This window comes from Rhinolophus ferrumequinum, chromosome 25 (genome assembly GCF_004115265.2).
Source record: "Rhinolophus ferrumequinum isolate MPI-CBG mRhiFer1 chromosome 25, mRhiFer1_v1.p, whole genome shotgun sequence".
Lineage (NCBI taxonomy): Eukaryota > Metazoa > Chordata > Mammalia > Chiroptera > Rhinolophidae > Rhinolophus > Rhinolophus ferrumequinum.
In genome coordinates, this window is record NC_046308.1 from 22430541 (window position 1) to 22456639 (window position 26099).

Sequence of the window (26099 nt, forward strand, 5' to 3'; positions counted from 1 at the left end):
TGGGCTTGCCCACCACTGCTCTTTTTGCTAAGGAAAGAATCTAAGTAGTCACTCCCCGTGACTCTTGGCTGCCAAGACAAAGCCAAGCTCCTCCCAAGGCACGCGGGCCACCTGCCATCGGTCCTGCCATCCCTCCCAGCTCCCCTCCTGGCCTCACCCGTGACCAGCCACTGGGAACATCTCCCTCCATGTTGCTGCCTCCCACTGACTTCCCTTCTGGACACAGACGCCCTGCCCCGCTCCCTCCCCTGCCTCCGCCCGTGAGCTCTCATCCCTGTGTCCGCTCCTCTTTCAGGCCTCCCCACCCCCAGGTGGTATATGCAGAGCACGTCCTGGGCCCACCTGTCTGATGTCACTGATCCCACTGGGTTTATGCACATGAGTGTCTTTCCCTCCCGTCGCCCGGAGCCGAGCACAGGGCCTGGGGGCCATTGGAAGTGAGTGAATGACCGAGGAGCAGGTCATATCTGATCTCGACACTATGCTCTCCTCTCATGGGAGCTCAGGAAACCGTGTAGGTTCCACACACCTCCACTCACAGTCCCACAACAGCAACCGCGAGCCTGCGGAGGGCTGGCACTCGTCTGACAGGACATACCACCGCCTTTCTCAAAAATGGGCCAGTTTCTAGCGTGTTCAATTCAAAGGACACATTTCAAATGTGGCTCAACAGACACGGTCTGACAAATGACTCTGGGCCCAGCCCTGTGCGAGGCACAGGAGAGGAAGGGAAATTGGGTGAAGATGCAGGCCTCTCATGGGTTCAAATAAGGCACTAAGTGCTCAGGCACGAAGACATACAGGAACACACTTCTTACGAAAAGTGGGTAGAAGGTCAAGAATTAATCCAGAGAGCTCAAAACACAGCTAAAGACACACAAAGAACAGTAACAAAATAGCGTGTTAAAAACCCAGTTGCTCCGGGTTCTGGGGAGCCTGAGGCCCAGAAGAGATGGGTGACATGACTCCCCCACAGCATCCATTCCCACGGCTCAATAGGCCTCACAGGTCACCTCAGTGGAAGGCACAGGGTCAGAAAGGTCAACAAGCCCACACAACACTTCCCAGCCAGTATGTCCAATTCAAACCCTGGCAGCGTGAAGACAGGAACTTCCTTCTACTGACAGAAAGCAAGCAGCGTATCCTGTGGCCACTCCGTCCTAGGCCAGTGCCTGCTGCTGGCAATGAGGACTGGCGTGGAATGCCCACAGTGCATGTGCCAAATGAGCAGAACACAGAGCCGGCCGATCCAGCTCACCCCACCCTGCCCTGCACTAGGCACTCAGGCACCGTCACCAGGCCTCTACTTAACCAGAAGGGACCGGGGCAGCCACAGGAATGGTGGTCCCTGGACGACGTGCATCCTTGGCCCATGTCCTGCCCTGGGCCCAGCTGGCAGGGAGAGCCAGGCCAGGCACCGGTATCCACTGCCTGGACCACACAGGTCGTTGACAACTCTGTTGGCCTCAGAGCGATATTAACAGAGCGGGCTTGTGTTTAGGTGGTGAAATTGTGGGTGGCCTTTTTCTCTGTTAAAAACATAAATCTTTACTGTTGCTACACTTACATTTTAGACTTTTTTCGAAGCTCTGACTCCTGAAAAGGTGAGCTTCCTCTAGCTGCAACAGTCACCTACAGGGAAACCCCTTTCCTTGAGGTACCTGGGCACAGACCAGAGTGGAGAATTAAATAAGGGAGGTGAGTCCTTGGGAAGAGGGACAGCTCATGCCTGCTGGACAGTGGGGGATGGAGTACACCTGGATGCCAGGCAGGGCTCGGCTGTCAGATCCATTGCCTGGCGCAGACTGAGGCTCCACTATACCCTGCAGCTCAACAATGGACATGAAATGTGTGAGTGAGGCCTGTGTCCTGTGACATGACCATGAAAGCAGCAGCAGGCTGGTGGCAGGCCCACCCACAAGGGTGTGTCTGGAGGGCTAGGGGTGTGGTGCACACTCAGGGCACACACTCAGTGCTAGCCTGGCACCACATCTTGGCCAAAAGCTGCTAGAGCCCCGGGGCCCTGGTGGCTACGGCTGTTGCCCACTGGGAGCCCAGAAGAGTGCGGTTCAGAAATGGCCACGGACCAGCGCCAGGCCTGGAGGGCACTCGGCTCCTCTCACTCTCCGCCAGGAGCGGCTCAGAATGCATTCCTGCTGCACCTACTCTTTTGACAGGAAGTTGGTCAATTTCACCACCCAGGAAGAGCTGGGCTTAGAGGGGAGGAACGTGCTCGTGGAAGCAGGATGCTTCCTTTCAAGCGCACCAGCTACTGCAGTGTCTTTGGTTCTATCCTGTTTTTTGTTTTGTTTTTTTTCATTTTTAAATTAAATTTATTGGGGTGACACTAGTTAATAAAATTATACAGGTTTCAAGTGTACAATTCTAGAATATGTCGTGTTGTAGCGTGTGTTCGCGTACATTGTATCGTGTGTTCACCACCCATAGTAAACCTCCTTTTGTCACCATATATTTGACACCTAACTTTCTTTACCAACGGCCAGCTCCACACACTGTCTGCTTAACCCACTGGTTCTGAATGGAAGGAGGGAAGAAGCCGCATGCTCCTCGTGTGTCCAGAAAGGACTGAAAGGCTGGGCCAGACCAAAGCTGACCTTCTCTGAGCTCAGAGACACCTCCAGGCCTCCCCGCCACACACTTCCCCAAGCGTGGTGGAGAGAGGCCTGTGACACAACAGCACCCACAGCAGTTTGCTGCTGGATGGGTCACAGAGCACAGATGGAAGGCGTCTCTTGTCCAATAGTAAACAAGATTTTTTTCTTTCCAGTCTCCATGGGGTCTCTTCTTTATATCCTTAGTTAAAGGGGTTCTGTTCAGCTAGTCTTCAGATGAGTCTTGAGGTTGATTGCTCTATAATTTAGTTGTAATTTTCATGTGACCCTGGGAGGTGGCAGGCAAAGCATGTACCTATTCTGCCATCTTGGAACTTCTCCCCAAAATAATCTTAGTTTTAAGATTGGACGTGAACAACAGTCGCTGTATTGGAGTATTGAGAATATAGGTTACTTCTTCTTTCTCCTTCCAAACTACCGTGTTTTCCCAAAAAAAAGACCTAACCGGAAAATAAGCTCTAACATGATTTCTCAGGATGACATCCCCTGAACATAAGCCCTAATGTGTCTTTTGGAGCAAAACTTAATAGAAGACCCGGTCTTATTATTGGGGAAACATGGTAGTATGTTTGTCAGCTATAGAATGTCAACATTGGTTTGGGATAGCATAATTACCACGTCGTGAGAAAGTGGAGCATTGGGTTCCTCTCTTGATGGGGGCCCAGGGCAGGTAAATCCATGGCCCCTGTTCTGTGTCCCCTTGATCCTAATGGGGACCTACAGGGTGTGCAGCGTCATCCCCTTCTAAGGCCAGCAGGGGAGGCTGGCAAGGAGCAGAGAGCTGGAAGAGGCTTTCCCTAGGGCGAATGACCTTGGCCCAGTGCCACACCTACACATGAGCTTCTGAACCCCAACTCTCCTTTCCAGAGTGTGTGCAGCAACTTCCTGGGGCTAGGCCTGGGACCCCGGGGTGGGCAAGTTATCACCAACCCCACCTGCTCCATGCAGCCCACCTGGAGAGACCCTTGGGGTAGTAGTTAAGGGTGCAGACCGATGTGGGCAAATTCCTGCCCAGCTCTGAATCTCAGCTTCCTCAGCTGTAAAATGGGAATCATCAGTGCTTTTTCCCTAGGGTGGTTGAGTTAAAACAGTGCCTGGCACGGGACTCCTGGGCATAGGTCTGGGTTGTTGTTGTTGTTATTGTCTGGCAAACACCTGTGTGCCCTGGCCCTGGCCAGAGTGGGAAGGCTTTCAAAATCCCCAGCTGGCCAACCAGCCACAGTCTCAGAGCAGTACCAGGGATGCCCGGCCTACCTGCAATCTCTCAGCAAGTCTGGATGTGGGGCTCTGCCCACTAAGTTCCACAAAGGGGACTTGGGGACCCCACGAGAGCTGGGCATACCCCAGGGTAAGTAAGATCAGTTCCTCTCTCACCACCAAAAAAAAGAGGATTTTTTTCCCTAAAGGCCAGATATGATCCAGACTAAAAAGAAAACACATTTGTGACATTTAGGATCCAAAGACTTTTTTAATAACCATTTATCAAGGAAAAAAATAAAAAAGAAACTGGGGCACTCATGTCATGGACATGGCTTTCCCACACGAGGCTGTGGGGGTTCATAACAGCAACGACAGTGTCACTGAGTGCACACTATGTACCAGACACCGTGCGAGCCCCTCCCTGAGTCGCCTCATTTAATCCTCACAACCCTGGGTGTGGCCTTGGGACTACTCCCATCTACAGGGAGGACAGCGGAGGCCCACACAGGTGAGTAACTTGCCCAACCGAGGTGCCAGGGCAGCAGGGGGAGGCGCGAGGATGGAAGCTAGGCAGGGCCTGGGCCTTGTTCTTCAGTGCTGCCCAGACTGCACAGGACATCAAAGCACCGAGTTAGGTCTTCATACCTCTTTCCTCTGTGGCCCCTGGAAGGTCTTTACCAGTCGGTCCTGGTTGGGAACTCGGAATAGGCAGCCTCTTTTCAGTATAGGCCTTCCGGGAGCCCTCCAGTGAGCTGGTGGGCTCGTTAAAGAAGTCCTGGGTCGAGCTGGAGTCCGAAAGCGCCACGGCCGTGCTGTCCTGGCTGCGCTCTGCGGGGAGAAGAGGGAGAAAGGGTGGCAGCATGAACCCACCACCTCCAACATGGAGGGGCTCCCCAAGGCGAGTGTCCCCGCCGGAGGCCTGGTGACTGCCCTACAGAGGAGACAGCCCAAACACAGCCGAGCCCAACCTGTCCTGGAGGCCGCCGAGCCACTCACCAAAGGTATCAGTATCCATGGCAACCTGCTGGGAGTTTCCCCCAACAATGGTGTTCGGGTAAATGTTTAACAATTGGCTCTCGGGGGTGGGGGGGGGAAAGCCTCAGGTGTAGCATTTACTGATTTCTGCGGTGTAAATACTCCCACCGTGGCTGACTTCCAGCTACCAACGTGATGTTGCTGAATGTGGACTTGGGTAGAGATGCACAGTAGAACATCATTATATATTAATAGTATTTCTACATACAGACACAATAGGCATAAACACCTGAAGTGGGTAAGAATCCAGCAAACATTTTTAACCAGTTGCTAAAGGCCAAGTATGGTCTGGCACAAGAGTACAGACTCCTGGGAGTCACAGAAACAAGGGAGGCTGGTATCTACTCGTTGGCGCCTCTCCTTGGACCTCCACAGGTGCTCATGAGAAAGAGCAGGGTCAGGGCAGGAGACTGGAGGGAACCTTCCTAGGGTGCAGGCCTGGAGAAGAGGAGTGGCCACTGCCATGGGAAAGGCATGAAGCCCTGGCTGAACCTTCCTCTCTTAAGGAACAAAGCCTTAAGCCACCAGGGGAGGGGCAGCAAACCTTATTGCCTCCAGGATACAGGCAAAGACCCACTGTAGTTTGGGGAAGGGAAAAGAAAAAAGCCTACCCCGACAGAGGGGCAGGAAACCTCCAGGGCCCAAACATCCAGGTCTCCCACCACGGGGGCAGGAAATGAATCACTGAGAGAGAGAGACCCACTTCCCAGACACAGGAACACATTCGCCTAAGTCTGAGGCTAGACCAAGACAAGAGAGAGCGAACCCTGCCCCCCACTCTACGCTACCAAGTACCAGTAACACATAAAGGTGTCTACTACAGGAAGAGGGGCAAGAACATGGAGAGAAGGTGGAAAAGGAATACTGAGAAAAACCTTGTGGCAAAAACCAGCCCCTACTCTAAGCATAAGGTAACATCAGAGGAATTTCAAGCTGGTGGTGCACAGAAGGTAATCACAACAATAAAACCCAACCCCAGCTCAACTGCTGACTAGCTTAACTCAACTCCTCCCTCTTCCCCCTGCCAATGGCCTAGAAACAGAAGAGAGAAGCTCATTCCAGGCATAAATGTTATTTAATTCAGTCTCTCTGTCCTACACATGATACCTGGTATTCAACATAAAAATTATGAGACACACACAAAAGAACATTGTAAAGAGACAAAATAATCAACATAACCAGACTCAGAGATGACCCAGATGTTGCAACTACCTGAGGGAGAATTTAAAACAACTAAGATTAATATGATTCATAAATATGATGAGTATGTTAAAAGGTTCTAGTGGAAAAGGTGGACACATGCATGAACAGATGGGGAATTTCAGGTCTGATAGGGAAACTATAAGCAAGAGTCAAATAGAGATGCTAGCAATGAACAAAAACAGTAAGATGTAGAATGCCTTTTTCAAGTTCTCAGCAGATGTGACACAGCTGAGGGAAAAATAATCAAAACTTGAATAGTCAGTAAAAATAATCCAAACTGAGAGAAACAGAGTGGGGGGAAATCAGAACAGATCGTCCAAGAGCATCGAAATGATCTAAAATATTAATTGGGATCCCAGAAAAAGATGAGACAGAAACAGGACAGAAAAAATATTTTAAGAGATAATGACTGAGATAATTGCTAAAAATAATGAAAGATATCAAATCACCAAGAATCTCAGAGACCACCAAGCAAGTCAAAGACTTCTTCACACACGTATATATTTTTTTAATCACACCATTACATCATATTCAAACTGCTGAAAACCAATGGTACAGAGAGTCTTGATGGTAGAGAAAAACATCACATACAGAAGAACAAAGTTAAGAAATACAACATAATTCTCATCAGAAACTATGCAAGTCAAACGTCTATAAAGTGCTGAAAGGAAAAAAAGTCAACCCAGAATTCTATATCCAGTGAAAATCTCTCTCAAAATGAAGGTGAAATAAAAGACTTTTTTCAGACAAACAAAAACTGAGGATTCCTTACTATCAGGTCTGTGTTACAAGAAATGTTAGTTCTTCAGGTAGAATGAATTAAAACCAGACAAAAACGTGGATCTATATAAAGAAATGACTTTCCTTAGAAATAAAGTAATGATAAATATAAAAGATTTTTTTCCATATTTTTAATTTCTCTAAAATATTGACTATTGTCTAAAGCAAAAATAGTAGCAACATATTGGGTGTTTACGGTATGTGTAAAACTGAAATGAATGAAAACAAGAGTAGAGATGGGAGGTTCTTAACACCGCACATGAAGTAGTATAGTATCATTTCAAGGTAGACTGTGATTACTTAAAGATGTGTTTTTGTTAACGCTAAAAAGTCATGTTTTTAAAAAGAGGTATAAATAATAAACCAACAGTAGAGATAAAATGTTAAGCATTGTAAAAATAAAACTTTGTTTTGTCTTGAACTCTGTGTAACTGAAGGTAAAGCTCAATGAAATAGTAATCAAGAAGGTTAAGTTCAACTTCCTCTCGGGCCACTGACTAGTTGTGTGACCTTGAACAGGTAAATCCATACCCAACCTTTGAACTGCAATCATGTATCATATCAGAAAGGTCCATGCCACAGTGGCTTCTAGGAGAAAATCAAGGAGAAGGTCAGACACGGCCCCCAGGACCCTCTAACCCTTTGCTCTGCTGCCCTGAAAACCTGGTATTGGATGATGCATTAGTACCTAGCAGACAATTACCCAGGGCCAGACAGGTGCTGCGAAGTGGGCAAACAAACTTGTCACAAAATGTAAAGCTGTTTTAAGCTGCTCTGTCACTGACTAGGTTGGAGAGCCTATGCAATTGCATACTTTCTTTACACTTTAGTTTCCTCATATGCAAAACTGATTAAGTCAAGTGCCCACTTCATAGAATTGTTACGAGGATTAAATAGGTTAATACACGTAAAGCACTTGAAACAGGGTCTGATACTTCAAAGAACCTGAACCTATTTTCTCTCTAATGTCTCAGACTTGACATTAAGCGGTTTAGTTCTGAAGGGCAGAGGGCTTTGCTTATGCCACACTGGACACAACACCTGAACGGACCACGTTGACGGGGAGGTGACCGCTTCTTACACACTCACACGACCAGACGGGCCAAAGCAGGCCCGCCGCACAGAGGAACACTGGGAAGTAGGCCTGTGCTTCCAAAGGCAGCCCACTGCTCCGACCTCTTCACCAACATCTGCTCACAGACCAGGGTTTGGGGACAGCGACCTCCCAGGCAGCCCCACATAGCCTGCTGCAGTCCATCTTCCCTAGCTGCCTGTGCAATGTCCACTGCCCAGGAACTGTGGGTCATGTGTCAGCTGAGCCGATGGAGCATAAGAAACCGGGATGGGAGGCATGGGAGACCCCTGAGGGACCAACACAGAAGCTCTGTGTCTCACTGATGGGGGAGTAGGGACCTGACTGGACCTCTCTGCCTCACACTCAGTGAGGGGCTCTTCCCTGACTCTCAAGGCCAGACCCCCAAGGCTCCATAAGCGCTGAGGGGAAATTACGGCAGGCCTGCAGCCCTCACAAGAAGTCCCAAACCTGAGTCCCCAGTGTGAGGGGATCACTTCTCCCAGAGAAGTGGCGGGGGCCATTCATTCTTCACGTGGAAAGGGAAGGCTGGTAAGTTACCCTCGGCTCCAGAGGCCACACAGGGTCCTTGGAACTTGGCAGTCCCAAACCTGCATTCCAATCCCAGCCCTGCCACGCAGGCTGCTTCAGGCATCCGCTTGACACTTTTCTATTTGATATGTTTGTCCCTGCTCCCCCTGCCTCTGTCTCCAAAACACTCACGGGATCCCCACAGGGGCCTGGCCTCGTGCCTGGCACATGGGAGTGACGGTCCCTGACGTTTAAGGAGTCCTGAAAGTCAGGGCAGGCACTCCTTAGCCAGCATCCCACCAGTTAAGTCACTGCACGGCTGAGCAGGACGCCGTGTGGCAAGCGTCCAGGAAGCAAGCCTTGCTGGGAGGATCTCACGAGGACTGGCATGCTGCCTGATGAGCTCATGTGCTCACAAGCTGTTGGGCTCTGAGCCTGAAAGAATCACTAATTTGGTGGAATCCAGTGTGATCATTACAAAAACCACGGACTGGCTTAAACAAACGGATATTTACTCCCCACGTGCTAATGCCCTCTCAGTGCTGCTTAGTGAGGGATTCTCCTATGCACCAGAGCGAACAGCAAAGGCAGCAGACCACACAGACAGGTGTGGCCAAGAAAGGGCGGCACTGCGCTTCAGCGTGTCTGCTCCACCGGGAGCAACAATCGGCAGGTGGGGCCTCTGCTGAGTCTTTGGTAAAATAACATCCACAGCAAGGACACATGCAAGCCAAGGGACCTGGCAGGGACAGGGGCTGTGACCACACATTCCTCAAGCCTCTTAGACAAGCTTGTGAGAACCCAGCACAGCCGACCCTCTGAAAGGGCAGAGAGCAGCGGCCTGCACTGACCCTGGGTGGCACTGCGGTGACGCTAGACAAGCTCTTGTCCCAGGGTGATCATGGGACCCAAGGCGCCCTGAGGAAGGCTGATGCTCAGAAGGGAAGGGAAAAGGGTCTGAAAGCCCCCAAGGGCCACCTGTCATGTGGCGCCCCTGCAGGCGGGCTGCTGGGTCAGAGCTGGAACCCTCTCCCACCAGGCCTGTGAGAGGGAGGGGGGTTTGCCAAGGTTCCTGCCCACCTGAGGGCAGGAGACGAGGACAAACGCATCGCAGCAAACAAGCCACCAATGGGCACTCAGAAGGCCCAGCGCCAAGTCTCTCTCCAATCCCTTCCGATCTTGTGTGTCTGAGAGGGTTGACACAGGCTGCTTAAAATGGTCCTGATTTTAAATACTAAGAAGCAACCCAAAGTTTCTCACCAAGAAGCAAGTCAGATCAAAACAGAACTAAGTTTCATTTCTTTGACATCAGTAAGGGTGAAAGAGAGGAATGAAGAAGCCCTTGTAGCACGACTCTACTGACCTGGGCAGATGGCGCCTCACCCTTTCCCTCCTCTCCTGGCAAATCGGACCTTCCCTGGTGCCGCTAACCAAGGCCCTCCGTGACACCACAGACAGATGGTGGATGAGATGTGCCGTGAGGACCATCTTCTCACCACCAGCTGGGCCACTGTAGAGTGACAGCTCAGGGGCTGGGCCAGATGGGATGGGGAGCGCGACAGGCAACGACGGGCTCACAGTGCTAGGAAGCATTCAGGGGACGGGGGAGCCAGATGAGACGGCTGGGCGGGTGGCAGCAAGGGAGCGGGGAGCGGTGCAGAGATCAGAGCGCTATTTGGGCTGGGCTGTGAGACCCAGAGCAGCCCGACAGGTGGGAAGCTCCGGCTCTGGAGGCTTCTGCAGTGGGACAGGAGGAAAGGGAAGGACGCCACTGACCTCTTTGCTCTCCCCACTCCCAGAAGGCCCCTCTGCAGAGTGTCAACTCTCAGGTCACCAGGCACACTGCCAAGGAAAGGCCAGGGCACCCAGGGAGGGCCATGAATGGGGAAACATCTAGGGGAGCAGGGGTAAAGGCTCCTGGGGTGAGTGAGCAAACAGCCTTGGCCCCCACCTACCAGCTATGTGCCTCTGGGCAAGGACCAACTGTCCCTGAGCCACACTCCACCTGCCTCTAGGACAGCTGAATTCAGCACAGGCTCAAGCACCACCGTGCACAGCCTTCATGCGGCCAGTGCGCCCCAACAGTAAGGAACATGGAGCCAGTATGAGTGTGGGGGGCACGGAGGTTCTGGCCTGGGGAACACCAGCTTCCAGGGGCCTGCCATGAGCTGAGCCTCTGTCTGGCTCTAGTCCCACCTTCTCCACAAAGCCATCCCTAGGCGTCACAGTTCTTATCTGGGACTCTATGGGCCGAGGGTCCAAACAGGCTGACACATGGCTTTGTGTAACTGCGCTAATGGCTTGGGGGTGCTTCCTCCACATCCCAGAGGCCCAGGTGCAGGCCAGGCACAGTGGAACACCCCCAGGGTGCTGGACTGTGCTGACACTCAAAGAAGAACCAGGTACGTCTGCTGATGCTCTGCAGGCAAAGGCTGCCAAGCCTAGTGGCAGCAGCTCGTTCTCCTGCCTGCCTGGTGTGGCAGGGCCGGAGCGGGGAGGCAAAGGCCGACAGAAGCGGGGGCCATCCTGACTCAGCCACGACCTGGAGGTTCTGCAGACGGACCCAGGCCAGGGCTTCTCCTGACCCCTGGTCCTGAAGCAGAGCAGGAAACAGAGGGATACCTCTTCGGTGTAGGGGAGCCAGACTCAGCTGAAGAGCCAGGCTTCCTACAGGGCTGGGCAGGGAAACACATACACTGTACGGGGCTCTGGGGACAGCGCACAGCCCAGGCTCCTGCCTAGAGACCAACAAGAAAGAAGAATGGCACTCACGGGCAGGCTACAGAGGCTGCCCTGTTCTTCTTTCACGATGTTCTTTTAAATCCATACAACGCCTGCTCACACCGATTAATATTTGTGGCAAGATTGTAAATACTTCATTCTCTTACTGTTAATCACTGGAACATTTCACTGCTGTGCCTCTGGGCCAGTCCAGCCCCTCTGTTGAATCCTTAGAGGGACGTGTGTCTGCCAACCAACTGCTGATGACACCGCCTGCTTCTAAGCCCTGGCACCCTCCACTTCCAGGGTGGGACCCGCAGGGCAAACTGCAAAGAGATGAGAGCTGGGGATGCAGAGGGAAAGGAATCTGGCTTGGTGACAGCAAGGTTGCCCAGCCCACGTGCTGTGAGAGCGACAATATTTGGAGGAGTTTTTTGCTCAGATTTGACTTAGTTCAAATCCCTTGGTACTCTTAGGAATTCCAGGCCAGCTATAAGAGCTCTTTAGTCACAAGATACAAGTTTCCTGATATGCGTTTTCTCCATTTGCTCCAGTAGTAAGACTAGAAACAGTTCACAGCTATTTATTCCATCAGATCAGTTCAGTGAAAGTTTGAGGAAAAAGACATGGTTGTGTCATCAAAAATTTCAGCAACTCTGACTAGATCGTAAGTGTTCTGTCAACTAGAAAACAATGGTTTCTAAGAAAAGTAAACTGGATGGAATCGGTATTTTGAGAAATCTTTCAACTGGACAAACACTGTCCCAGTTGGCCCCTGATGACCACTGGGAAAGGCCATGTCTACGGGGAGCAGGGCTGGCTGTGTGGGATGGGGGAACCCTCCTGCAGGCTAAAGAGACTGGACAGAAGCCCAAAAGAAAGAGACACCAGAAACTCAGGGGGCCCCCAAAAGAGGCAGACACATGAGGGTCAGCAGGCGAGTACCAGGGAAGAATCCCGTCAGGCCTAGCTGGTTGCCCAAGCGCTCTCTCTCCTCTCAAGGCCTCCGTCTGCCCACTCTAATCACCTTGGTATTCAAAAGCTGTAGGCCTCCACAGCTTCCATGTCTTTGCTCCCATTGCCGCGTACCCAAAAGGGCCCCCAGGCCTCGCGGGAGGTCTGCTTCCTCCAGGAAGCTCCTCAACCCACCAAACCCCAGAGCCAGCTCAAGGCACCCCCCGTTGGCACTGACCACTGTCCTATTACACTACCTAGGGACACACAGATGCAACCAGGCAGCAGGGATCAGGATGCCCTCATCGTGGCTTTCCCCATGGCACCCTCTTCCATGCCTAGCACATACCAGGTCCTCAACAAATGCCATGACTAGCCATGGCTCGTAACAGTTTTAAAAAGGTAAGAACGAAGGAGAGGAGAACAAAGGAGGTGACCGGGTCTGCCCTCTGGCAGCCTCCCTCCCTGCCCTCAGACCCGGTCCCACCCTGTGGGGGGCACGCAGGACGAGCTGAGCTGCTCTCAGAGTGCCCCCCCCACTTTGGTGAGGGGCTGTGCACAGGAGCGCAGCTTGCCGCCCACAGGGTGACTTGCTCTTGCCCGGGGAGGGATGCCGGTGAGCAGAGCCGGCCAGGCCTGCCCTCCAGCACCGACTGCCGTCTGCAGCAACTCCCTGGGAGCATCTTGGCGACTGTGCACAATGTGCATTTTCACACAACTGTCCTTCTAACGATACCTTGGTATCTTAGAGTCTGTTGCCTTTGTTATTTTTTTAAAGCAAGAAAGAGCAAAGCACTGGGAATACAGGACTGAGAAACCTGCCAGATGGGCAGGCGGCTGCATCCGCATTGGGCCAGAACCGGGAGGATGGGCTGTGGGCAGAAGCCAAGCACGTCAAACACACGCTCTCCAAATCACAGGACCAGATGTGGAGGCACGCCTGGCCACATGGGGAGCAGGGAGCCGGACTGAGGGTGACGCATGCGGTCTGCTGTCCCCTGAAGCGAGCCGTGACAGTGCAAGCAGAAAGACAAAGCCTGGAGACAGAGTGTGGTCAGGGTTAGGGGCAGCACGGGCAATATTGATGGAGGCTGAGCAGGCGACGATGAGCACAGACAGCACATGACACAGACGGCAACATGGCAGGTGAGGATGGATGTCACATGGGGGGCTTGGTACAAGGCACCCTGGCCTCCCCCGGAAGGCCCACCCAGCCTACACTCTACATCTTGGGACTCAAGGCAGCCTCGTCTGTGTACAAATAGGGCCAGGTGGGCATCCAACCATGGACACCAGCCCCTGAAGGTCCCACTCTGACCCTGACATGGTCCCTCCCTCTCACTCCTACTCTCAGGGGAAACACCAACACATCCCTCAGCTCCTGGCTAAGCTTCGCCTCCTCAGGAAGGCCTCCCACCCCCCCGAAAGGCCAGGCCAGGTCTCCTTGGGACAGTTTCAATTGCACCCCAACCCTCAGCTATGCAGTTCACTGATTCACACCTGCCTCCGCTCTGAAGAGCCTGCTGCAGGGACCACAACTGCTCTGTGCACCTGGCACAGTGCTGATGAAACACCTGGATGGGCATGGCCACAGGTGAGCCGGAGAAGGCTCCGCCTCGCATCTCTGAGACTCCTTCTGGCTCCGGCATTTGGATGTGGCACAGGGCCTGTCAGACAGACAGCAAAGGTCTTGGCCAGTCCAACAGAGATACTATGGACACCTCCCAAAGGCCGGACGAACCAGGTCAGGTTACGGACCCAGGCGTTCTGTAAGCGTCCTGCCACCGGTGAGCTTCCAATAACGGGGGATGCGCACACAGACCCAGCCTCCAACAGGGCAGGGGGCACGGGGCACCGCCTGTGGTAGCCTCCCCTGGCCTGCGCTGGAAGGAGACTGAGCCTCTAGCTCTTCCTTGGCTTAGCCCTAACTGGCCACACGGCCCTGGGTGAGCAGCCGCCTGCCTTCAGCTGGGCTTCCTCACGGGAACAGGACACGTGGCCAAGGCTGCAGGGCAACTGTGAGGACGAGAACATGCTACCACTACAGGCACCCAGCCTGGAGCCCAGCACAGCGCAGGCACACGCTGCTGTGTGGTAGGGTCCAGTTATTCACACATATGTGCGCGCGCGCGCACACACACACACACACACACAGCATGCTGGGAGGGGAACAGATTTTGTTCAGAAATCTCATTATGCTGTGTGTAAACACATATAAACAGCAATCACTGGGAGTCTGGGAAGGTCAAAATGTGCGCCCCAAGTGACTTTCTTTTCCTCGTCAGGGAGCTTCAACGCTAAGGATTCCAGCGCTCTGGGTAAATTCCAAGATGGATGGAAGGGAGAAGTCAGGCAAGGAGGAGTGGTCAGGCAGGGCCGCCAGGAGCGGTACCCACGACGGAGTCTGCGCTCTGGCTCTGGCTCTCTCAGCTTGGCCAGAGGGCCCCTCGTCAGGTCAGCTGTGGGTACCCTGCTGTGGTGCAGGCTGAGGCACCTGAGGGCCAGTTCAAAGGGCTTGTAACCAGAGTTGTGGATAGGCTACAGGAAGCTTCCAGCCCTAGCATGGATACACAAGGAAGCAGGTGGGGCCAGGTCAGAGGCGAATCAGAGTCCTACTGAGAAGCCACTATCAAAGGTCAAGCTGCCACAACATACCTGGAATCACTTTTCTAAAACTCTTCTAAATCTTACCAAATAAGAACTGACCCAGCTGATTTCTGGTTTTGAAGCAAAGGCCTATGAAGGCAGCTCTAAGGCAGGGTTGCCTGACCATGCCCAGGGGAAATCCCGGTGCTTGGCTCCCTGTCTACTTGGTGGCAAATTAGCCTCTGACAGGCTCCATTGGTGCAGACCAGGGCCCAGAAGGCCCAAGGCCCAGGCCCACTCGGAGATTGCTGCTTCCAAAGATGCTGCCTGCCCCTCTTCTGAGGCCACATGACTGGCTGGAGAGAGCTGGGTCCAAATCAAGAGTGACTGGCCCCAGAGCCTGGGCTCCTCCTGCCATGCAGCGTTGCCTGGTCCCCGTGCCAGCCTCCGATGGCCTGGGGATGGATGACTACATCTAAGAGGCAGCTATGACAGGCAGGCACCTTTGTTTAATATCCTTGAGGAAAACCTGACCCCCATACAGGTGAGGAAACAGGCTCAGAGAAGTGAATGAAGTCCTTTGCCGAAGGTTGCTGAGCAAGTAAGCAACGGAGCTGGGAATGGACCTCCGATCCTCCTGACTCCAAGGCCCGCTCCGCTCGGGCCTCCCTGTCTGACGTCGAGCAGGTCCCTGAACTGCTTCTCATCATCTGTACCAGGGCTCCGCTCTGGCCCGGAGTGAGCGCTAATGCCCCTCCTCCAACAGGACACCTGAGGCTGGTCTCAGGCCTCATGCTCTCCCAGGGCCGGTCGGCCAGCCCTGGCCAGGTCACGGGAGATGGGAGCAGAGGTGTATCATGTGGACCCTTGAGGCTCCCAGCATATCCCCTGACACCAGCAACCTGCTGCTTCTGCCTGAGCCAGGGCCTTTCCCCAGGAGCCAGTGCAGCTGCTGCAAGGACTACTTTAACATTCTAAGATCACAGTTATTTTAGGGCCCAAAACACTTTCATGTTGCAGACACTGCTTTCTCTCCAAGGTGAGGGAGGTGAGAGTTCTGACAGCACCATGCAGCCGGGCCTGGGCAGAGCAGAGTCTGGCCAGTGGGGGCTTCCCAGCATATGGGCTGGGACTGAGCAAAGGAAGGCCACGGGATCTCGATGGCTCCATATTGTTGATAGGAATCGCTCTGAAAAAAGTTTTTTTTACAACCATTCAAATAGTGTTTGAGCTCATTTGTGGCTCCCTTTGCAAACTTCCACAACAAATAACCCTGCTGGACCCAGGGCAGGTCACACCAGCACTGAGCCCCAAAGCTTCAAGTGTACGTGCGCACCAACATGGGATGGCTGGGTGGTGTCACGGCCCCTTTCTGAGGCAGCCCTGCCTCCCTCCTTCTCTGCTCCCAGGGGTGCCCACACCAGGGAGGCGTACTCAGTTCTGTGGGCTCCTGTTGCCTGAGCTCGGCTGCAGCCTACAGGGCTGGGGAGGGTGCCAGCCCCAGGCCCGTGGATGACCGCAAGAAGCAGTTCTCTCTTCAGAAAACCAGCATGGTGCTAAAGCCTCACAGGAAGAACCGGGCAGAAACGAATTCCCAGAGCAGGGATTTTTTTCCAAAATAAATCCCCATGAGTAGAAGGCTGGGGATAGGGTAGTTTTTCTGTTTAACTTGAGTTAAATAAGAAGAGGGAAGAGCTTTGCATCGGGAATGTACGCAGGATTGAAGCGTGGAGGAGCAGGCAGGCCGGTCATTCCATCTCTGCTCACACGTCTGGGGCAATCAGGAAGGGTCCAAGAGCCGGACCAGAGGGAGGGGATGGAGCTACACAGCACACACTTGGATCCACAGCTTCTCTCTCAACACACACACACACTGCAAGCCAAACTGAACCCAGGAGGGGATACTTGCAATCTCCTTGCTTCTCAGGTCACCAAATTTCCCCCCAGCCCCAGAGAAGTCAAGCACTGCCACTTGTCACCCTCTGCCAGCTCTTCTCTAAACTCGCTCTTACCCCTGCTCACTTGACGATGTCCATGCTCTCCAGGAACCCATGCATTGGGTGGCTAGGGGTGTCCCATTGCCCTGGGGACGGCAGAGCAAGGCCCGTTTCCCCCACAGCCCCGATGAGATGAGCGACATGTGAGTGGAAGCCTGGGTGTCTTTCAGCATTGCCACTATCTCCCCAGGGCTCCACTTTAATGGCCCTCTAAGTCCACCAATTTGGCTCATTCCAGCAAATACTCTGCCACTAGCTTTCACTGTAAACGTGAGAACATAAAGAAGTCAAGCTACGAGGTCAGCATGCGAGCCTCCTAATATTAATAAGGAATGTGGTTGAACAGTCGCCACCTGCCCCATCCCACATGGGGTAGCCTTGTACACGGTCCCAGCTGACCGTATCTGGCTTCCCAGGCGTGAGAGCCTCAGCCCCAGTCACGGCCCTTCCATGGCCTCAGTAACAATGCAGCTGACTGCACAGGAGCCGCTCCTGGCAGCCTGCAGACACAGACAGCTATGGAGTCTCCCTACTGCTCTTGAACGTCCCCATTTTGCAGGTGGGAAAATGCAGGCTCAGGGAGACAAGGAACCTAAGCCTGCCCCACCCACCCTGGCTCCCAGGTGGGCTAGCGGGCAGGTGGCAACCCTGAGCATGTCTTGGAAGCACAGAATCACCGTGAGTCCATGAGGTTAATGAGCAGCCGCAACATTGCCCGTGTCACCCCAGACCCAGCACCCCCCCTCACCAAAACAAAGCGCCTCATCGCCCGAAGCTCCCGCCCCCTGATTGGCGTGCCGCCCTGGGCTGGCAGTAGGGAGAACAGGGACTGTACCGTCCGGCGTTGCCTGCTGGTGGGGTTTTTTACATTTGACGTAATCGTGGTCAATCGGAGTGGCTGTGTAAGGTGGGGATGTCAGACCTGGGCCAGAGGAGGAAGGGAGGGAGGCTCCGGGGCCCGGCAGTGTCCCAGCTGAAGAGTGGGAGTCCTCGTCCACCAGGCAGGCCTTCTCCCTGCGGGGCAGAGTGTTGGGGTACAGGTGAGACTCTGTATCACAATGAAATAAGATGTGTGCTAGCCTGGGACAGTGTCCTTCCCAGCTGCCAAATCCCCACACTCCCTTCAAGGGCCTCTACCACCCTTCTCAGGGCGGGCTGTTCCCACAGCCCCCTACCCCCACACCCACGGACCTCTGGCTGGTGTTCCGGGGCACTGAAGGAGCTGCCCCCATACCACCCACTCAGGCTCTATGGCTGGGCTCTGCAGGTGTCTCAGATCTCGGGCCACAGAGACTATGGGGGAGCTGACAAGCCCCGTCTCGGAAGTGCCCACTTCAGCACCCTCCACACCAAGTTAGTACCCCTCTGTACGACGCCTGAGGCTGACAGATTAATCGAGTAGTGCACAGAGAAAATATCTGGATTCACTACTCCATGCTCACAACGCACAAGGATATCTGCTGCAACACTGCTCAAAACGGCAGGTGCATCCATGCTATGAAATAAGACGGAGCCACAGACCACTGGCAGCCACTAGAAAGAACGGGGTACCATCTCTGTGGACTGGGTCCCAGACCCATTACCGAGGAAAAAGAAAACTCTAAAACAAAACCTTCAGTAGTTTGTTTTGATAAAATAAAAGAAACTCTATAATTGCAGGTGTACATCTAAGTGTGTGTAAATGAACAGAAAATAATTTGAAAAACTAAACTGAATAGTGGCTAACTCTGGGGAGGAGAGGGGGTTTGACATATTTTAGTCCATATGTTTATAAACTGACAGAACTTTCTGTACCTAGAATATATTCATATTTTACTTGTATAACTTTTAAATTTTTTGAAAAAGAATTAGGATGAATAAAAGCTGACCTCACTAAGTTGGGGGCCCTTTGTGACTGAAAAATACATATCCGTAACTTCTAGGCACACTGTGTCCACCTGTGTGACCTGCCACGTGTGTGCTCTTCTTCCCCGTAAGCCTGTTCTCGAGGAGGGGGCCCGGGTGCTGGTCTCTCTGGCACTCAGCTGGCCCTGCACAGTACCCAGCCAGGCAAGGGCCCAGAGATGGGCGAGCGGAGCTGAAGTTCCAGGATGTGGACGTGGGGGTCAAAAAAGTCTGGGCCACAGATACAACTCACAGCCAAGGGGAGGCCTGGGGTTCCGTCCCAGGCCCAGTGAAGGGACCACAGCAGGGCCCCAGCACCCTTGAGCTCTCTGGCACGACAGAAAGAGTCCATGCCGCCCACGCCCCTCCCCGCTTCTCGGGACAATGGGCAGCAGACCAGGCCCTCAGAGGGCTCCCACGCTTGGGAGAGGCCCTGGAAGAAGACCCAGGAGCAAGAGCTGGGAGCGTGGAAGCCGCTCTCCTACAGTGTTCTGCATAGAGCTGCGCCCAGTGTGGAGGGGGAAGGGGTCAGCTTCTCTCTGGGACCGTGCCGTGGAGGATGGGGAGGGCCAGAAATGGCCACAGGGTAAGGTGACCGAGGGCACACTCAGCCTCTCCTTCTCAAGTCCTACAGAAATGCCTTGGCCCAGCCATCAGGAGTCTCCAGATAAGATCCAGAGATTCCACGAGCTCTGGTTTACTCAGCAGCACCCCCTGAACACCACCTTGCATTAAATGAACCATTGGGGTACAAGGGGGTAAGCTGCTGGGTGAGAACGGGCTACTCACTTTTCTGAGGCTTTGGGCGTGTTCTTCTCCTCGCCCCTGGCAAAGGGTCCTTCTGCAGCCTCCTTCATGAAGTTGACCAGGACCTCCGCACCAACCCCGGAATCGGGCTTCCCCAGGAGCTTCAGGATGGAGGCGTGGAGCCGGAAGTACACCTAGAACGACACTCGGGTGTGAGCAGCCCTCCCAGGTGCTCAGGTTTGTTCCACAGGCCTGTCAGCCACGCAGGAAACAGGCCCTTGACCTGGAAGACATGCCGTCACACACCGCCTTTTCCCATTAGCTTGTAAACCAGCCAATATCACTCATTCAAAGCAATTCAAATGGACACAAGCTATCAGCATTCTCCAGCCTAAGCATTTACCCAGTACCCCTGGCACATGGTGATAAGATAATGAGAGTGGCAACCCCTCAGCTCTGCTCACCAGCCCTGCATCCCTCCAGGGAGTTCACTGCCCTCTTTGTGCCCCTCTCCTGGCACTCACAGAAAGGGAGCCTCCACACCTGTCTCCTCCCTGGACTATGGGCTCTGAGGTGAGCAGTATGCTGGATTTCTGTTTGTATCTCAGCACCTGTGCAAGCCAGATATCATAGGCCTCAAGAAGCTCCCTCCAGCGGCTATAGGGTGGGCAGGAGGCTTACTGAGTCAGTCAGGGTTTGTTCTTTTTCACTTCCTCGAATCCATTTGCAAATGTGTGAAGTGAATTGCCCAAGGCCAGGTTAAACCCAGGTCCATTTTGTCTCCTGTCCTTTATTGTCCCCAAGCAAATGCCACACCACACACAGGCACCTCCACAGGCAACTTGGCCTGACCTTCCCACGCAGGGGTGAGTGCACTGTGGGCTCCCACTTGTGGCACATGCTCCCTCAGATGGCACGGGGGGTGCCACAAGGGCTGAGAACCACTGTGGCTGCAGGCCTTGATGAACCAGCCTCCCCTCACCCAGACGTGGTTCTCAAGAGATGTCGCCAAGGAAACACCCGGGTGAGATGCCTGGAGGTCCGGCCTGGGCAGCACTCTCAGGGGGGCATCTTAGACAGAGATTCCCAGAGACCCTGTCCCTCCAGTCCACCCATGAACCACAGAGGAATTTGCCCAGCAACTCCATTTTCAGATGTAGGAAACTTCCAAGGCACCCACGCATGCCCAGGTGGCCACACTTGGGGGAGATCAAAGTGTCCAACTGGCAACATTTCTCCTAGTGGCAGAGAAAGTGTTTTGAATGAGGGCTCAACAGCAGAGGGGAAGAGAAATGTCATTTTTAAAGCAAGATATACACATGCCCTAGCTGAGTGCCGCTGTCCTGAGAGCCGATGTGCTGCGCTGCAGGAGAGAGGTCCACACAGCCGAGGCCATGGTTCCTCATCTGGAAGTCCCTGGGTCCCACGGGGCCACCATCCTGCCTGCTCATTGCCTCTATCAGGTAGCAGCAGAGGCACAAGTCGAAGAGAAAACCATGGAGGTAAGAGAGCTGTCATTTTCCTTTGTGCCGGGCCACCTCCCACTGCAGGAAGGTCCAGTGCTGCCACAGGCGCCCCGTGAGAGCCCTGGGCTCGGTGCGATCGGCCCCAGCTGCCCCACTCTCCTGCTGCCGACTGAGGGCAAGTCCCACCCGTCCTCTGGGCTTCAGGCTTCTCATCCCCGAAGTGGAAAGCATGAAAGAACTGTGATGGGAAAGGATGTGGACCTGGGGCTGTGAATGGCAGCAACCACGAAACTGCTGAAGACACGCTCTATACGAAGTGTTGTTTCCACACTTTATGGTGACCCTGCCCACAAATGGGGCCCCAAAACAGCTGCTATTAACCACTTAGTATGAATCATTTTTAAAAAATGAGACTTTTTTCCTTGTCCACAAGATTATCAAATATTAAACTGAGGCTCTAGCTAGATTGAGGGAAAACAGGTAAGTTCATAGATCAGTACAACCTTTTAGGGCAATGGGATATTGTTGACCCAATGTTAAACGACCCCTGGAAATACAGGTGACCCTCCCTTGACCAACACAGGTTTGAATTGGGCAGGTCCACTTATACGTGGATTTTTTTCAATTGACCCCAGAGTTCATTCAATTGACCTGTGCAGTTCAAACCCACGCTGTTCAAGGGCCAACTGGCAGTTGGAAGGCCGACTGTGGGTACTCATGAATTTTCGATTGCATGGGTAGTTGGCAGCCTTAGGCTCCTCGTTCAAGAGTCAAAACTGTACTCAGTTGCGTGCTCCCTGATACGTGTGCAAGTCCATGCCCTGCCTGCACCTTGTCACGGAGGAAGCGGAAGAGAAGGTCAAACTCATGAAAAAGGGGCCGGGCAAATACATGGATGCCCAGCCAGACTAGAGGGCACAGGATGGGGGAGGCTGCCCACGACTCCTTCCACTACCTCTTGTCCAGTGAAAAAGGCAAGTTACAAAATGTTAAGAAAATGTTATTGTGTAGCTATGTTAATAGGGGAAAAACATCTAGAAAGATAAGGACATGCCCAGGCTGTTCATGGGTACAACTGGGGTGGGGGTACTAGGTTCACTGGGGACTTTAACTTTTCATTTTAAAATTTGTGAACTGTTTGATTCTTATATATTTTTAAAACCATGCGTATGTGTTAATTTTATAATCAGAAAAAAATACTTAAAGGCAGAAAAGGCACAAGCAAACAGATTTTGCCCTAAACTCCATGAAGCTGGGCACGTGGACTGGGGGGGCTGGGCACGCAGCCTCAGAAAGGGCGAAGCATATCTGGATCCACACCCAGGGCGCGTCCTTGGTTTCCTCCCTACACAGTGTGCTGGTCACAGCCACCCAGCCCACCTCACAGCACTGCCAGAGCATCGGTGAGCGTCGTGTGAAATGCTCCAGAAATCATAAAGCAAATCCAAGCATAAACAAGTGCTCTGCGCCTGAGGAGCAGTGGAAGACCCCAGTCCTGCCAAGCCAGGTGCTCTGGGCACATCCCGCGGTCTCACTAGGCACCAGATGTCTCATCTGCGCCCCGGGAACTAAGGGCAGCTGTCCTCCTCTTGCCCGGCTGCAGGGGGTGAAAGCGGCACTGCACTCATGTGATCAAGCCAGGGTCTAGAAACCTGTGTGTGCTAATGAGGAAAGACGATTCTTCTGGGAGGAAAGAAAACGCTCCCTCTCCCAGAAAGGATGGTAAGCACCCCTTAGAAAGAGAGGAAAGGCTGCTTTAATGTAATTGCATGCAAAGCTGCTGAACACGGAGAAGTTTCCATCACTGGGACCGCGTGTCCCATCCCCCGGGAGGCAGAGAGACCGGCCTGCCCCTGCCCTGCTTCCCCAGCCCGGGCCAGCACGGTGTCACCTCCAGGGCCTCCATGGCCAGCTCGGGTGGATTGTGGTAGTGGATCTTCTTGGGGTAGCGGGCGGCCTCCTCATGCAGGTAGTGGCCGGCCTGCCTGTAGTGCAGCAGGTAAACGGTGGGCGGCTGTTGCTGTTTCTCAGCCACTTTGCCCAGCATGTAGTGGATGAGCCACTCCTCTTCGTCACCGTCGCCCTCACAGCGGGCTGCCGACATGAAACAGTGCCTGGCTGTCTCCAGCATGCTGTCACGTCGGCCCTCCATCTGTAACGAGACCAGGCTAGGCTTAGGCACACAGCCTACACCTGCACGGTATCGTGCCTTATGCTGTAGGAAGTCCTGCCGCCTTGTTTGCAAATTAATGATCCTCTCAGTAACCCTGAGATAGAGAAGTCCTGTCACCATTTCACAGCTGGGGACAATAAGTGTGGAGAGGCCTGGGGACTCCTCAGAAGCCCACATCAAGTAAGACACAGAACTGGACAGAAACCCAGGTCACTTTGTGTCAGCTCCATGTTCTTTCTTCTACCTTCCCCTGCTGTGTCTAACAGTTGACGAGTTTATGAAGTACCTGCTGACGCCCTTCTAAAGGTCCTAACTATGACTAAGTGGTGGCAGTGAGGCCCTGGGCCTGGGAGGGGAGGGCAGCATGGGGCTAAGGCTGCATGAGCCACCGGCCATCACTGCCAGAAGGACCAAGCCAACAGCAGCTCGGCCACGCCAGGCTGAGAAGGCCAGGCAGCCAGGGGTGACATTCTGAGATGAGCCTCCACAGCAGGCAGTGGGTACCTTGTTCTCTCACCCTCTCATTAGGGTGGGCAAGCAGAGCTAGAGAGGACGTGCACCCAGCACCCAGCTTAACAGCACTGGAGAGGATGTACACCCCTGGGACACCACAGGACTTACCCCTCTCCCCGCACCCTTCCAGAGGGACCTGGGGTGCTTATAAAGGGCAGATTCCTGAGTCCCATCCAAGCCCCACGGACTTGGAACCTGTGCATCTGTAGCAGTGCCTCCAGCCACCTTCTCACACACTGTTCGCAGAAACAGCTAGGACAGAGGGGCAGCTTCTAAGAGGCTTTCCAACTCAGAAAACTTTCCAGTCCCTGTGTAAGGGGCCAGCATCCTGGGTGCTATCTACGCAGAATGTCAGCTATCAGGTACACCCACGTCCCTCCATCCCAGAGCACCTGGGCTGGGAGTTGGAGTGAACACTGCCTGTGGCGGGCACAGAATCAGCTGTTTGGAGCACCCCAGGTCTCTGGCCCCTCCATTCCATGGTGTGGCCTCTTCTCATTTCATTTCAGGGGCCAAAGAGGGGAGAAGAGAGGCTGGGGGCACTGGACTCTGGCAAGGGCACTGTTCAAAGCCTAGGGACACAGCATCTATGCTGCACTGTGCACGGGGAGGCTGCCCTATGGACATCTGTCCCAGGGATGCATATTTCTGTGACCCTCCTGTAGCAATAACCCTGGAGATGACCCAAAGGAGCCTAGGTGCTACCCTAATGCTCTGCCAGACACTTCTGCGGAAAGAAAATTACCACCTAGGAATAAAGAAACCATCACTGGGTGAAACACGGTACAAGAGTCACAGTACAGGGCCAAAACATGGCACAAACCAAGTTGAGTCCACCGTATCTCCTCCCAAATGGGATTCTCAGGCAAATCTGTTTAAGTAAAAGGCAGCCATTTACAGAGTCCCTCTATTTGCACTGCACTGTAGCCCTGTGGTTTTGACCACGTCACTAGCCCTCTGTCCACCCAGCTCTGCCATCGAGGCTCACACAGCTACCTACTGAGAAAGGAAGGGTGACCGCGAAAAGCCCCCCCACGGGACTGTCCCCTGGGACCACAAAGATCCCCACCAAGAGGCCGAGCCCCTCCCGGCCCCACATAAAGCACACCCTGCCCGTGTTCCTGTCCTTGATAGGTTCTGCATCCAGAACACCTCAGACAGGAACAGGAGGGCCCGACACTGAGGGCTTGCCCTGTGTCAGAAGCTCTGCTAGACGCCCTCACCGTCCTCAGAGCTGGACGTGCACCCTCTGCATGGCAGCTCATTCACCTCGTGGCTGGGTGCCTGGCCCAGGGCTGGCCCATAAGACGGGCTCAGATGTCGGCCCTGACAGTATTGCCATGGAGAAGCGGTGGTCACCCTGTATACAGCCTAAACCACAGCAAGAATTTCAAGTACCTCCCTCAGGCCATAGAGCTGGCCCTGAATTCATCCACACCGGACCCGGTGTCTCAAGACCAGGGACCAAGCTGTCATTAACCACAGTATGGCTCGGGTCTCATGGGGAGAATCATCCATGAACGCCCAGCATGGCTGTGAGGACAAGAGCAAAGAACAGACAGGAGAGAACTTTGCCGACCCGAGGACACGCTTGTCAGACAACTGGATGGCAGCCCCTCCACAGTGCCCCACCTTACCTGCTGCACGAGCTCGGAGGGCAGCTCGCCTCGCCACTGCTTCAGCTGGCGAGAGGCGAAGGAGTGCAAGGCATAGGACATGGTGCCGTATTCGATCCACAGGGACAGGTTGGAGCTGTCGATCTCCAGAGCCCGCCGGAAGCAGTTCAGGACAGGCGTGGCATGCTTCCAGATGGGCCCATCACTCTTCAGCTCATTGGAGTTCAGCTTGTCCTGAATGCGACTGGCCCGGGCCAGGGCCATGCCTGCCCAGGAATCGAATCTGTGGTCACAACAAAAGCACCAGTAAACACACCAGAGAACTGCCCTTACAGCACTGCAGACATGACAGCCCGGAGGGCAAGGCACCATGGGAACCTAGATCCCAGACCAGGGAATTAAGAGAGGAAGCTCCCCAGTGTGACAAGACCTGGCCCTGGCAGATGCTCCCTAACATGGTCCCCACCATCTGAAGGGGAGGTTGACACCGACCCCACCCCTCTATCCTGCTCTCTGCCCCAAGGTGACCTTGGGGCCTACAGCAACCCCCTTTGCCCTCCCTTGCCTTACAGGAAGAGACCACATCGGTGCTTGCCCCTGTGCCCGCAGGCGTACCACAATGGAAACCGCTACCGCCTGTCACGAATACAAGCAACCAGCAACACAGACAGATACATCACCACGAAAACTTAAAAAGCTCCTCTGTGTGCTCCTACCAAGAGCCTTGCTCCTGATTCTAGCACAGCAGTACACAGTCCACACTCGGAGAGTGGTGACGTATAGGGACACTGGGGCCCTAAGGGCCCGTGACACTGTGAACTCCGAAGGAGGAAGTGTCCAGAGTCTGTGCCCTGGGCTCTTACTCGTGCAGGGCAGGCGTGGTCCTGGCACTGGGCTCAGAATTGTTTCTTTAGTGGTGGGGATGAGCTGCACTGGGGCCTATCCCAGCCTCCCCCTCCCCAAATGCCACTCTACAAAATGCCTGGCC

At 53.8% G+C, this 26099-nt stretch overlaps 1 protein-coding gene across 4 annotated transcripts in view; it reads right to left on the reverse strand.

Moving 5' to 3' along the window:
* The window catches only part of CABIN1 (calcineurin binding protein 1), a 145578-nt gene that overhangs the window by 59491 nt on the left and 59988 nt on the right, over positions 1–26099 (reverse strand). For 3 of the 4 annotated variants that reach the window (XM_033098574.1, XM_033098577.1, XM_033098576.1), the window contains 5 exons: positions 25133–25394; positions 22701–22961; positions 19386–19537; positions 17548–17726; positions 4479–4661 (listed from right to left, as the gene is read on the reverse strand). In XM_033098574.1, the coding sequence (XP_032954465.1) occupies positions 4479–4661; positions 17548–17726; positions 19386–19537; positions 22701–22961; positions 25133–25394 (1037 nt within the window). The remainder of the gene's footprint in view (positions 1–4478; positions 4662–17547; positions 17727–19385; positions 19538–22700; positions 22962–25132; positions 25395–26099) is intronic. The other variant, XM_033098575.1, reaches the window with a different exon arrangement.